Here is a 13,963-nt window from a genome sequence, read left to right as displayed (position 1 = left end):
GCGAAGAGTTTGGCGCGAGGTCTTCCAGTATCGAAGACCAGTTTTCTGGACTGCTATTTTTAAACTGTAAACCGGACCGCACCCAACATCTTGTAGCAGATGAATACCCCCGTGGGGGCTTCCTTCTCTCCTTGGAGCCTCTGGTTTCCAGGCAACTTCTTCAGAGGTTCCTTGTCACCATGGGGGTCTAGTTTTCATGTAGTTACTTCAGGAAGTCCTTTGTCTGCATGGAACCTTGAGTTCTAAACACAGTCTCTTATGTGACCTTCATTATTTTTTATGGGTCTGGATGCTTCTTCCTGGCCCTCTGGGGTTCTTGGCCCTCTGGGGTTCTTGGGTTTCTGGGGTTCTTGGCCCTCTAGTGTTCTTGGCCCTCTGGTGTTCTTGGCCCTCTGGTGTTCTTGGGGTTCTTGGCCCTCTGGTGTTCTTGGGGCCTCTGGGGTTCTTGGCCCTCTGGTGTTCTTGGGGCCTCTGGGGTTCTTGGGGTTCTTGGGGCCTCTGGGGTTCTTGGCCCTCTGGTGTTCTTGGGGCCTCTGGGGTTCTTGGCCCTCTGGTGTTCTTGAGGCCTCTGGGGTTCTTGGCCCTCTGGTGTTCTTGGGGCCTCTGGGGTTCTTGGCCCTCTGGTGTTCTTGGGGCCTCTGGGGTTCTTGGCCCTCTGGTGTTCTTGGGGCCTCTGGGGTTCTTGGCCCTCTGGTGTTCTTGGCCCTCTGGTGTTCTTGGGGCCTCTGGGGTTCTTGGCCCTCTGGTGTTCTTGGGGCCTCTGGGGTTCTTGGCCCTCTGGTGTTCTTGGGGCCTCTGGGGTTCTTGGCCCTCTGGTGTTCTTGGCCCTCTGGGGTTCTTGGGGCCTCTGGGGTTCTTGGCCCTCTGGGGTTCTTGGGGCCTCTGGTGTTCTTGGGGCCTCTGGTGTTCTTGGGGGTCTGGTGTTCTTGGCCCTCTGGTGTTCTTGGGGCCTCTGGTGTTCTTGGGGCCTCTGGTGTTCTTGGGGCCTCTGGTGTTCTTGGGGCCTCTGGTGTTCTTGGCCCTCTGGGGTTCTTGGCCCTCTGGGGTTCTTGGCCCTCTGGGGTTCTTGGCCCTCTGGGGTTCTTGGGAGTATTAGCCGCAGCCTCGTATCCACGTAGTTCATCCCACGTGTTCACGACTCTGACACAGGAGATGAGCCTCCATTATGTTCCTGTTCATCAGGGTGTCTAGTTCCTATCCAAGTCCCTCTCGTCCTGTTCTGCTGATGTAGTAACACAAAGGAAGTCTAGTTCTTGCTCAAGATCTAACCCGACAGTTGTCTAAGCATTCATGTGGTCTGTTGAGACCCATTCTCTTGCTTTTTGCTATGAGTATGAGTCTCTCAGATTGATATCGAGTCCGGATATCCCCCAAAATGGGCATCGCAACTTGACATGTTTAGCTCCTGGATAATGACATTTACGTAGCTGCAAGCAAGCGGAATTGCAAATCTAGTTTCCTTCTGAGTTTGGTATACCACTGTCACCTGCTGAGCCTGGTATACCACTGTCACCTGCTGAGCCTGGTATACCACTGTCACCTGCTGAGCCTGGTATACCACTGTCACCTGCTGAGCCTGGTATACCACTGTCACCTGCTGAGCCTGGTATACCACTGTCACCTGCTGAGCCTGGTATACCACTGTCACCTGCTGAGCCTGGTATACCACTGTCACCTGCTGAGCCTGGTATACCACTGTCACCTGCTGAGCCTGGTAGTACCACTGTCACCTGCTGAGCCTGGTATACCACTGTCACCTGCTGAGCCTGGTATACCACTGTCGCCTGCTGAGCCTGGTATACCACTGTCACCTGCTGAGCCTGGTATACCACTGTCGCCTGCTTAGCCTGGTATACCACTGTCACCTGCTGAGCCTGGTATACCACTGTCGCCTGCTGAGCCTGGTATACCACTGTCACCTGCTGAGCCTGGTATACCACTGTCGCCTGCTGAGCCTGGTATACCACTGTCACCTGCTGAGCCTGGTATACCACTGTCGCCTGCTTAGCCTGGTATACCACTGTCACCTGCTGAGCCTGGTATACCACTGTCGCCTGCAGAGCCTGGTGTACCACTGTCACCTGCTGAGCCTGGTATACCACTGTCGCCTGCTGAGCCTGGTATACCACTGTCACCTGCTGAGCCTGGTATACCACTGTCACCTGCTGAGCCTGGTATACCACTGTCACCTGCTGAGCCTGGTATACCACTGTCACCTGCTGAGCCTGGTATACCACTGTCACCTGCTGAGCCTGGTATACCACTGTCACCTGCTGAGCCTGGTATACCACTGTCACCTGCTGAGCCTGGTATACCACTGTCACCTGCTGAGCCTGGTATACCACTGTCACCTGCTGAGCCTGGTATACCACTGTCACCTGCTGAGCCTGGTATACCACTGTCACCTGCTGAGCCTGGTATAAAACTGTCACCTGCTGAGCCTGGTATACCACTGTCACCTGCTGAGCCTGGTATACCACTGTCACCTGCTGAGCCTGGTATACCACTGTCACCTGCTGAGCCTGGTATACCACTGTCGCCTGCTGAGCCTGGTATACCACTGTCACCTGCTGAGCCTGGTATACCACTGTCGCCTGCTTAGCCTGGTATACCACTGTCACCTGCTGAGCCTGGTATACCACTGTCGCCTGCTGAGCCTGGTATACCACTGTCACCTGCTGAGCCTGGTATACCACTGTCACCTGCTGAGCCTGGTATACCACTGTCACCAAGGGGCTAGCAGACAGGAGCGTTCAGGTTCCCTTGTGTTTTGTTGTCCATTTAATGATACGCATAAATAAACTGGTCGACCCTCAGGTGACCTTGATCTTTAATTGGGTGCTTGCTAGTTGTAGTTATTAACGACTGTGAATTAGGACTGGAAAAGAAATCTGGTGGTTAGGATGGGATTGTAAGTTAGCACTGGTGTGGATAGTGGTAGTGCTGATGTTGGTAGTGGTGGTAGTGGTGGTTGACCAGACCACACACTAGAAGGTGAAGGGACAACGACGTTTCGGTCCGTCCTGGATCCCCCTCAAGTCGTGGTAGTGGTGTTGGTAGTGGTGGTGTTGGTGGTGCTACTGGTGGTGTTAGCCTCACTTCTGCTGTTGTAATAAGCCGACTTAGGTGACCACAGCTTGCTCGTGCTGGGATTACCTTACAATTATTGGGTTTGAATTCCAGCAGCCATTTGTTTGACCATTCCTGGAGTTTGTCAAGGTTCTCCTGTACCTTTGAGTAGTGCTCATCGGTTTCATCTTTCTCTTTCAGCTTTACACCATCTGTGAACATTGGCATTGAGCTGTGTGTGTGTGTACACACACCTTCAGTACCTAGTTGTACTCACCTAGTTATGCTTGCGGGGGTTGAGCTCTGGCTCTTTGGTCCCGCCTCTCAACCGTCAATAAACTGATGTACAGATTCCTGAGCCTACTGGGCTCTATCATATCTACATTTGAAACTGTGTATGGAGTCAGCCTCCACCACATCACTGCCTAATGCATTCCACCTGTTAACTACTCTGACACTGAAAAAGTTCTTTCTAACGTCCCTGTGGCTCATTTGGGTACTCATTTTCCACCTGTGTCCCCTTGTTCGCGTACCACCCGTATTAAACTGTTTATCCTTATCTACCCTGTCAATTCCCCTGACAGAGGCAGATAGATAGAGGCAGATAGACAGAGGCAGTGTGTCTCTCACTGCCTCTTGTCTATCTTCTTTCCTGTTACACCATTATCCAAAATCAACCCTTCGTATTTGAACGGAGATGTTTTGTATCAGTTTTGTAGGGAGCCGGTCGGCCGAGCGGACAGCACGCGGGACTTGTGATCCTGTGGTCTTGGGTTCGATCCCAGGCGCCGGCGAGAAACAATGGGCAGAGTTTCTTTCACCCTATGCCCCTGTTACCTAGCAGTAAAATAGGTACCTGGGTGTTAGTCAGCTGTCACGGGCTGCTTCCTGGGGGTGGAGGCCTGGTCGAGGACCGGGCCGCGGGGACACTAAAAAGCCCCGAAATCATCTCAAGATAACCTCAAGATATCATAAAAACTGGTCAGTGAAGTGTACCGATTTAACGAACGAAGGAGGTTCCCAGAGCTTTATAAAGACGGGATCGAATATCTGTTTATAAAACAGCTACGTGCCTGCATTTGCCACACGGCGGCGACCACCTCATACGTCTTTGTTTGTCAATTAACCTTTCATAAAGCTGTATATATATATATACTTGAGTCAACGTTATGTGCCTAAAGCCACCTTTTTCCTCCCTTGGAGTATATCACTGACATTTACCAGGTAATTTTGGTGAATAACTGTCGTTATCAGTGATGCAACTGCTGCTCTTGCTTATCAGTGATGCAACTGCTGCTCTTGGTTATCAGTGATGCAACTGCTGCTCTTGCAAGGTTGACTGCAAGCTGGCCCACCAGGTACTATTACAAGCGCCTTCGGAAAAGTTTTATTTAGCGCAGCCTGTTCTGTCAATGTGCGTGGTTGGGCACCATTCCTTTCCCACCGTCCCATCCCAAATCCTTATCCTGACCCCCTTCCAAGTGCTATATTGTCGTGGTGGCTTGGTGCTTTCTCCTGATAACTCCCTCCCTCTCTCAATGTGCCTCTCCGTAAAGAAATGCAACTGTTACACCTAGGGAGCCGGTCGGCCGAGCGGACAGCACGCGGGACTTGTGATCCTGTGGTCCTGGGTTCGATCCCAGGCGCCGGCGAGAAACAATGGGCAGAGTTTCTTTCACCCTATGCCCCTGTTACCTAGCAGTAAATAGGTACCTGGGTGTAAGTCAGCTGTCACGGGCTGCTTCCTGGGGGTGGAGGCCTGGTCGAGGACCGGGCCGCGGGGACACTAAAAAAGCCCCGAAATCATCTCAAGATAACCTCAAGATAGCCAGAAACGTACTATCCTCCCCATACACCTATCCTATCGAGGCAGATGCATAGAAATCGTCAATTACGGTTATTTAAGTTTTTGGAACCAGTTACGTCACATTTTTAACGGATTGGTCAAGTTAATACGTCAAAAATCTGACGTATTGAGCAGGAGAACGGGTTGCATAGCGACGTCGCCTGATATACTATGTCTATTGTTCTCATGCACGAGAGCACGAGAGGCAAGGGTCATTACAGGTTCTTTATTCCACAGAAAGTAATTATCTATTTATCTATCTTGCAATATATGCAAGGTAGAATTGCAAAATCTATCTTTGTATATCTATATATAAAAATATATCTATCTAGCGATTTGATATATTGCAAGATCTATCTTGCAATATATATGCAAGGTAGAAGATGCAATGAGCTTCAGGAAACCAATAACGTACATTAATTGATATATTAACATTATGTATATATTTATTACGAGTAAAATAAAGGGAAAATGAGAAATGTCTGAGGTCCATCCAGGTCGACCAGACACCTGTGGTTCATCCAGGTCGACCAGACACCTGTGGTCCATCCAGGTCGACCAGACATCTGTGGTTCATCCAGGTCGACCAGACACCTGTGGTCCATCCAGGTCGACCAGACACCTGTGGTCCATCCAGGTCGACCAGACACCTGTGGTCCATCCAGGTCGACCAGACATCTGTGGTTCATCCAGGTCGACCAGACACCTGTGGTACATCCAGGTCGACCAGACACCTGTGGTACATCAAGGTCGACCAGACACCTGTGGACCATCTAGGTCGACCAGACACCTGTGGTTCATCCAGGTCAACCAGACACCTGTGGTTCATCCAAGTCGACCAGACACTTGTGGTCCATCCAGGTCGACCAGACACCTGTGGTTCATCCAGGTCGACCAGACACCTGTGGTTCATGCAGATCGACCAGACACCTGTGGTTCATCCAGGTCGACCAGACACCTGTGGTTCATCCAGGTCGACCAGACACCTGTAGTCCATCCAGGTAGACCAGACACCTGTCCAGGTAGAGCTAACTGGCCAAAAATCCTTAAAATTTCGCCCCTACTCACCCGGCAGTAATTGAGGACCTGGATGTAAACCTATGACCGGGGTCGTGTTCCAGGGAAAACAAAGTAGGGATAAATATTAGTTTGAAATATGAGAAAGGAATTTCTTAAGTATTAACAGAAGTCAAAAGTCATCTGTTCCTATATCCACCTGTGTGAGGAAAGTTCCCCCCTCTCTCTCAGTTGCCTGGTACCACGAGGGGCTCGAACAGGCGCCAACAAACCACTCTCCCTCTCAACTGCCTGGCACCATGATGGCTCGTACAGGATAGCCCAGTTGGCTATCATACTCATGATTACGTTGGCAGTTGGTTTTTGGGGAGGAGAAGAAGTGGTCAAGGAGGGCAGGTAGCAGGCCCGAAAGGTAGCGGGTTTGGGCCTTATCTAAACTCTCGAGTTTTTTTATCTAGAAGTGGTCAAAAACCTCTAAAAACTTAGAGAGGGGGTTCCTGGGGGTGGTAGGTGGGTGCAGGAGGATAGGGGGAGTGTACTCACCTAACTTTGCTTGCAGGGGTTGAGTTTCGGCTCTTTGGAAGGGGTTAGTTTGGTAGTAGGTGGATGTTGGTGGGGGTTTTGTGGTGGTGTAGGAGGGAAGGGGTTGGTGGAGAAGAGTTGGTGTGGGGTGTAGCCCAACCTGACAGGAAACATACATGACAGCTTACCTGATTTTGTCAAAGACCCCGACGATTCTGACGTCATCATCGTGATGAAACTATTGTTTCATCATGATGATGAATTGATGATGAACATCAGGGAGCAGAATTCTTGCTGCTCCCAGTGGCTGTAAGTGTAGCTTCATCAGTGTTCCTTCTGTTAAACCAAACGTTTCATCAATAAATAATTGTACATTTATAATTGACAAAGCTTACATAAAAATTACAGTAAAATTATTTCCACAAGAGTCAATAGCATTAAAGCAGATAGACATTTTCTTTATCCAAATAGGAATCAGAAACTTTATTAGTAATTAGTTATTATAAAGGCCGCACTAAACATGTGTACAGCCGTATGAACCAAATTTAAACTTTTTGTCGTAGAGTGATATACATTTAACATACAATCTTAAACGTGATATATATGCAGGCGATGAGTCACAATAACGTGGTTGAAGTATGTTGATCGGACCACACACTAGAAAATGAAGGGACGACGACGTTTCGGTCCGTCCTGGACCATTCTCAAGTCGATCATTCCCACAATCGACTTGAGAATGGTCCAGAACAGACCGAAACGTCGTCGTCCCTTCACTTTCTAGCGTGATATATATATTGGGAAGACAATGCGTGTTTCACCATTAGAGCTCTAAGATAGACATTGCCACAGTAGATCTCACAAAACTTGGATGACTAGAACACAATTTGAAGTGGAACTAATATAAATTAATCATACCATGAAGTTACAAGTTTATACACACCTTCAGCATTCTACATCAACAGCTTCTGGGGCTGTGTCGGATCAAGGTCACTCCCAACACACAACAGATCGTATAACATATATCTGACTTCAGTAGAACTCAAAATTAAAATTCAATAGATCTCCATAAAACGAGTCTTGTGTAGTAAGACTCGTTTTAATAGCAGCTGCAGCAGCTGCATTAGAGTCCAAAATAGAGGCATCACGCATCAACGTCATCAGCGTCGAATCGACGTCTAACCAACGTCACTCTTGGGTAATGTGCCCGCTAGGTTTAAGAGTTGGCGTTTATCACTGTTTATGGTTATGTAAAATCTGATGAAGAAGTTGAGAATGTTTTTATTATCGTGAGATCAAGCAAACATTTGCAAATATTAGCTATTGCGAAACACTGCAAACGTACGAACAAATCCACAAGGGCCGTGACGAGGATTCGAACCTGCGTCCGGGAGCATCCCCAGACACTGTCTTAATCGACTGAGCTGCGACAGGGTTAAAAAAGTTGAGACCGAAGTTCTACTGAACTTACTGGATCCCGTAGCCTCTCCGAGGCACAAACCAGGATTTTTTACACAGCACAATTTTGTTCATTTGATGCTTCACGTTAGTGTGATCTCTGTGTGTAATGATTGCAAACGCTTCTCAGTGTTAACGGTCGCAATACATAGCAACACTTGCTGATACTAACTTTTGCATAACGATGTAACACGTAAATTTTAGTTTATGCAAAAATATTTTTTAATGCTAGATTATGTAATACATTATAACGTTTGCAAATGCAAATACAGCACATAGAAAGTTCGCAAATGCAAGATTATGCCATTTTTGTCTCTGTCAATTGAGTCGTTCTCACATTCTCATTTAACACATCCTGGGATATCCGAAGGCACATAAAACAACACAAATTTGCAATAATCTCACCTTTCAACAACAACCCCTCAACTTCAGTCACGCTACGCCACAGACCATCTCACAAACACTAAAACTTGTCAAGATCAGCATTCAAAATGAGAATAACTTACATTTTTTGCCAGGTGTCATCCTCTCCTTAATCAAGGCCTGATCCACCCCACACCAGAGGGCAGTCGTGAACCTCTGAAGAAGAAGATGTGTTCATACACGTCAATATGGAGAGTTTTTTGCTAGTGAGGAACCACGAAGTTGAGTAAAGGTTCCCCGGATACTTGACCACCACCAACCCCACAGGTTTCATAGTCCCGTCCTTGTGGAGGGGAAAAAAATACACTTGTCACAAAATCTTAAAAAAGTATTTATACCGAGATTCTTCCTCTCCAGGTTCAGGTTCGACATTTGATTTAAAAACAAAAAGATGTTTATGAAAAATCCTTCAGTGGGGGTGAAGGTGGTGGGGCTTTAACCTCCGTTCACGTGATGTGAAGAGTGTTCAATCATTGGACCAGTACACCACAGAGTGTTCAACTACTGGACCACTACACTACAAAGAGTGTTCACACAAAATTATGAAGAGTATATCTGTTATTGAAAGGAATATTACTGAGTCACCATTTAGAAAGGTACTAAATTAAATAATATTAATATAAGTCCAGGATTATATAAATTAGATAAGTTTTATAATTGGTAAGATATATATATATATATATATATATATATATATATATATATATATATATATATATATATATATATATATATATATATATATATATATATATGTCGTACCTAGTAGCCAGAACTCACTTCTCAGCCTACTATTCAAGGCCCGATTTGCCTAATAAGCCAAGTTTTCCTGAATTAATATATTTACTATAATTTTTTTCTTATGAAATGATAAAGCAACCCTTTTCTCTATGTATGAGGTCAATTTTTTTTATTGGAGTTAAAATTAACGTAGATATATGACCGAACCTAACCAACCCTACCTAACCTAACCTAACCTATATTTATAGGTAAGGTTAGGTTAGGTAGCCAAAAAAAGCTAGGTTAGGTTAGGTTAGGTAGACGAAAAAACATTAATTCATGAAAACTTGGCTTATTAGGCAAATCGGGCCTTGAATAGTAGGCTGAGAAGTGCGTTCTGGCTATTAGGTACGACATTATATATATATATATATATATATATATATATATATATATATATATATATATATATATATATATATATATATATATATATATATATATTATATATATAATATATATATATATAATATATATTATATATATATAATCATGTAAGATATACAATTATCATGTAAGAAAACATGATAATTGCCAATTACTGCTTATCAAAACACTGGAAATACACGCAAGGTCAGGTTCGTACCCATGTGGTCAATGTTGGTTCGTTCTCTCATGTACGACTAAGACATAAATTAGACGCTGGTCATATCTCAAGACAGCCACCTTCATCACGACACAAAGGGCGTTCGAGGCTCCAGCATCTCGCTCTAACCATCTCCCTATTAATATATCTCCTCTACATCTCCCTATTTTCATCTTTCATAAACATCGTGATGCAGATAAGTATTAATTGGCTAGTAGATTCAAAGATAATTATAGGGACTTAAATCGTAATGAAATTATATATAAAATTATATGAAATTGGCTTTAGATGTATATTTTATGTCGCTATAAAGTCAATTATAATAATTTCAATTGCGATTTTATCGAGTTGTTTTGCCTGGAGAATCACTCAAGCGAGAATAGCGAAGGTAACTCCTGGATTGAGGTGGGGTTTGGGCGGGGTTTGGGCGGGGTGTGGCGGGGTGAGGTGCGGCGTGGTGAGGCGGGGCAGGCTGGGGCGAGGAGTGACGGGGCGAGGCGGGGCGGGGTGCGGTGCTTAAAATTATTCAAATATATATACATAATTCTTTTTCAATGACTATTCCAATCACGAGCCACAGTTGTTTGGATACCTTCCTACCCTACTGTTGAAATCTCCGACCACATCTGTTATATTATGTCCTACAAGCAAGACAATTTTGCTCACACATGCATGTTGAACTGCGTCTCGAGATGTCATTCATTGCCCTGTGTTAATCTCATACTCGTCGCAGAGAGAGAGAGAGAGAGAGAGAGAGAGAGAGAGAGAGAGAGAGAGAGAGAGAGAGAGAGAGAGAGAGAGAGAGAGAGAGAGAGAGAGAGAGAGAGAGAGAGACGGAGATATATTTTTTCATTAAAGCAGTTATCGTTCCCTGTAAACTAAGAATGTTTGTCATGAGCAAACTATTAAGATCATATCGTATTTCGTTGCATTTACAAGGATAGATGTACCCAGTTTATTTATTCTTATAGCTTCTTCTATCCCCTCATTTTCATACATAAATACATAAATCACATTCTTTGTTTACAAACACATAGCCCTTCCTCCTACGTTCTCTCTCTCTATCTGTCTCTCTGTCTCTCTCTCTGTCTTCATTAATCATTTTGTAAAGAAAGTCTCCCTCATTCTGCAGACTTCAAGTCTGAGACCAGTACTCAGGTTTTCACCTTGAATGACTAGGAAAAAAGACTGAATTAGAAAAAAAGATTCCTGTTACCCTGAATAACAGGAACTCTACCTGGAAAACTGAGCGACAGGAAATATAGCCAGATGTGAAAGCTTTGCCAACTGGGACGTTAATCAAGATTTATTGGTGATACTGACTGGCTAGAACCGTTGACAGTCTTTCCTGCCAGTCAACTGGAATACTAACTAAATGGAATACGGGTTAACTGGAAGATTGTCTAAATGAAATCATGGATAACTGGAGGCTTGGCTAACTGAAACGGTAGCCAACTAGAACGCTATCTAACAACAATGGTAATTAGCTGGAACGCTAGCTAACTGGAAAGATAACTAACTGTAATATTAGCATAACTGTAACGCTAACTGGAACGCTAACTGTAACGCTAAATGGAACACTAACTCACTGGATCGTTATCATAACTGGAATGATAACTAACTGACACGCTAACTGAAATGTTAACTAACTGGAACTAAAACGCCAGCTAACAAATGAAATCCATTTCCTTATTCAGTCTCTGTTAAAATATAACCAAAGAAACTAAATTTACGATCATTTTCTTTTGCGAACTTGTCATCGTGCTATCGTAATCTGGCACACGCAATCAATCTCCAGATGAGGTACGCATGATTGGCAGGTGTTTCCTTGCAACGGCTTAATAAATCATCTTTATTTTATTTAAAACACGAGCACATTATTAACGAAATGGAAGAGATCATTGGACGACGTAACCAAGCAGTCTTGTTAACGTGAGTTATATGACGTTTTGATGGTGGTGGGAGTGATAGTGATGCTTGTTGGGGTAGTAATTGAGGTGGGAGTGGAAATATTATCTTCGTCCAATACTTCGATCCTGGTCCACCATCTATAAAATTCCCTACCACTCAATCAACCACAGACTCTACCCCGTTTCTACCCCTATCAACTACCACAAACTTCCCTTCCCCCTCCCCATCTACCCTTCCCTGATCCTCCCCAATCCTCCCAGAAGCTCAACCACTCTGTCAAATATGGCCAATCCAGGGTCACCTCCTTTGCTTCCTCCATGTGCGCTCTCACACAAGTGCTTGTAACAGTGGTCCCTGCTACAAGGGACCTTGGATCTTGTCTAAGGAGATCCAAGCATCCACTGATCACAGTTTCAAGGAGATGGCCTCTTGAGATGATCCAGCATCCACCACCTCCAGATAATTCAATCTGATTTCTCCTTTCGATGTTCCTTGGCTTGTCTTTACTAGTCTGATATAAATTGGAAATTGAAGCTAGTAACTATTCTTGCTAATTGTGAAGACGTGTATAATTCTTTTGTCGATTCAATTCAATTATTGTTTTTTTTTTATTTATTATTAGGTTTCTAAGATTTGAATATTTATGTATTCAACAGTTATTTTTAGGAATAAGTAATGCATAAAAAAATACACCACTGTATATTAATGTATGAGCAAGGATGTGAAGCTAAAACAAATATTAAATATCTCTATGTTGTTAGATTTTTAAGTTAAATGGCCAAAAAGAGGAATAATTAGCATGGAACAAGGTGTGGACCGGGTCTCTGGGGGAAGGTCTCTGGGGACCCCAGAGACCCCAGACTCTCTGGGGTCTCTGGCTTAGAGGTCAAGCTACCTCTTCACGACAGATAAACAATTCGACAGTCCAGGAGAAGCCTCCCTGTAGTGCCTGAGTAATCCTTCAAGGCACACACACAAGTGCTGTCTGGTCTTCTTGAGTGAAGCTGTCGTCGAGTGACACTTGAGTGTTTACCTGTCCGATCACTGCATTGGTACTACCTGCTTGGTGGGATGCTGCAAGAGTCTCTCTCTCTCTCTCTCTCTCTCTCTCTCTCAAGTCCTATATACCTGCTTGGTGGGATGCTACAAGGAAATCTCTTTCTTTCTAGCAGTACTGCAACGAGGTACTCCAGCCAGCGTATGCATTCTGAATGTTGCAAGATAACCTTGGAAGCTGCGAGGTATTTCAACATTTATTTGTGTTTCCAATGCAGTAAGTTCATGTTCAGGAATGGGGTAAGTATCCTAGACCTTGCAAGATTAGGAAGACTGTTAATTGCATCTGTTCCTGGCAATTCTAAGCTCACTGTATGTTGGAAAATATTCTAACCAGGGACTAGGTGGTTTAAGGGGTTCACATGCCAACGTGTGTGTGATAATCGTAGTTGTTCTAACAGGCTTTTCTAACAAAAATCTATTTTTCTAACAAGTTTTCATATTTTTTGTAGTTGTCTAACAAGTTTATCGACACAAATTTAGTTTTCTAACAAGTTTTTATAACAAATTTTCAGTTTTCTAACAAGCTTTTCTAACAAACTTTCAGTTTTCTAACAAGAGACTTGGTATTTTGAGGGTAACTCGTAAAAACCTGTGTTTATCTTGCAAGGAATTTTGAGAAGCCAGTGTTTGTTCTTCGGGCATTGACGAGAAATTTCAAATTCTGAGTTATGATTAGAAGCAAGAAAACGAAGATAAAGATGCAGATGATCAGATGACATTCTTGGTTCTTGTTCTTTAGAAACCATTTTTATCTAATTCATAGAAACCATTTTATTGCATATTAAAAAGTAACAAATGCAAAACCTTCACCTGGCTGCGATAAGTAATGTTCCAATAGACAGGTAAAATACCGGAAAATATCCTCGAACCCTGAAAGCTCCGAAGTTGAAGGTAATTCTCCTCAGCCACGCTGGGAAGTATATGCAGGTAGAAGGGATGGGTAGGAGGGAAGGGTAGGAGAGAAGGGTAGGAGGGAAGGGTAGGAGAGAAGGGTAGGAGGGAGGGGACTATATAAAATCATGTTTACGAGGGGTCCCACCTGTCTCCAAGAGCAAGTCCTTGGTAGTTATGATATATAGTTGACGGCCTGACTTACGCCTGGCCTACTCTACCACGAGAACTGCGTATCTCTCTTCACTCAAGGATTTTCGCTGTTCATTGCCACGTATGTGACCTGGGTGCCTGAGCCTTCCTTACCCAATCTGCTTTTTACCTCCTCACTCCCTCTTTTCCTTCTCTCCCTCTCCCCCTCCCTTCATCCACCCTCCCTAAGCCACCCTCTCCCCTTCCCTGTT

General features: G+C 44.5%; 1 protein-coding gene across 1 annotated transcript; it reads right to left on the bottom strand.

Moving 5' to 3' along the window:
• Positions 1-1,451: 1,451 nt before the first annotated feature.
• LOC138353219 (A-kinase anchor protein 5-like) lies at positions 1,452-3,297 on the bottom strand. The gene is made up of 2 exons (XM_069306103.1): positions 3,232-3,297; positions 1,452-2,702 (listed from the first exon to the last, which is right to left on the bottom strand). Exons 1-2 carry the CDS (start codon positions 3,295-3,297, stop codon positions 1,452-1,454), a joined length of 1,317 nt encoding a protein of 438 aa, XP_069162204.1.
• Between the last annotated feature and the right edge of the window lie 10,666 nt (positions 3,298-13,963).

This window comes from Procambarus clarkii, chromosome 56 (assembly GCF_040958095.1).
Source record: "Procambarus clarkii isolate CNS0578487 chromosome 56, FALCON_Pclarkii_2.0, whole genome shotgun sequence".
Lineage (NCBI taxonomy): Eukaryota > Metazoa > Arthropoda > Malacostraca > Decapoda > Cambaridae > Procambarus > Procambarus clarkii.
Note: the sequence above shows the minus strand (reverse complement) of the source record. Positions and strands in the feature narration are given on the sequence as shown.

Bases quoted from the DNA above. Each gene is read 5' to 3' on its own strand.
- LOC138353219 (XM_069306103.1), bottom strand. From the start codon at position 3,297: ATGCCAATGTTCACAGATGGTGTAAAGCTGAAAGAGAAAGATGAAACC. The intron at 2,703-3,231 runs GTACAGGAGAAC...CAGGCTCAGCAG, and splicing joins CCGATGAGCACTACTCAAAG to GTGACAGTGGTATACCAGGC.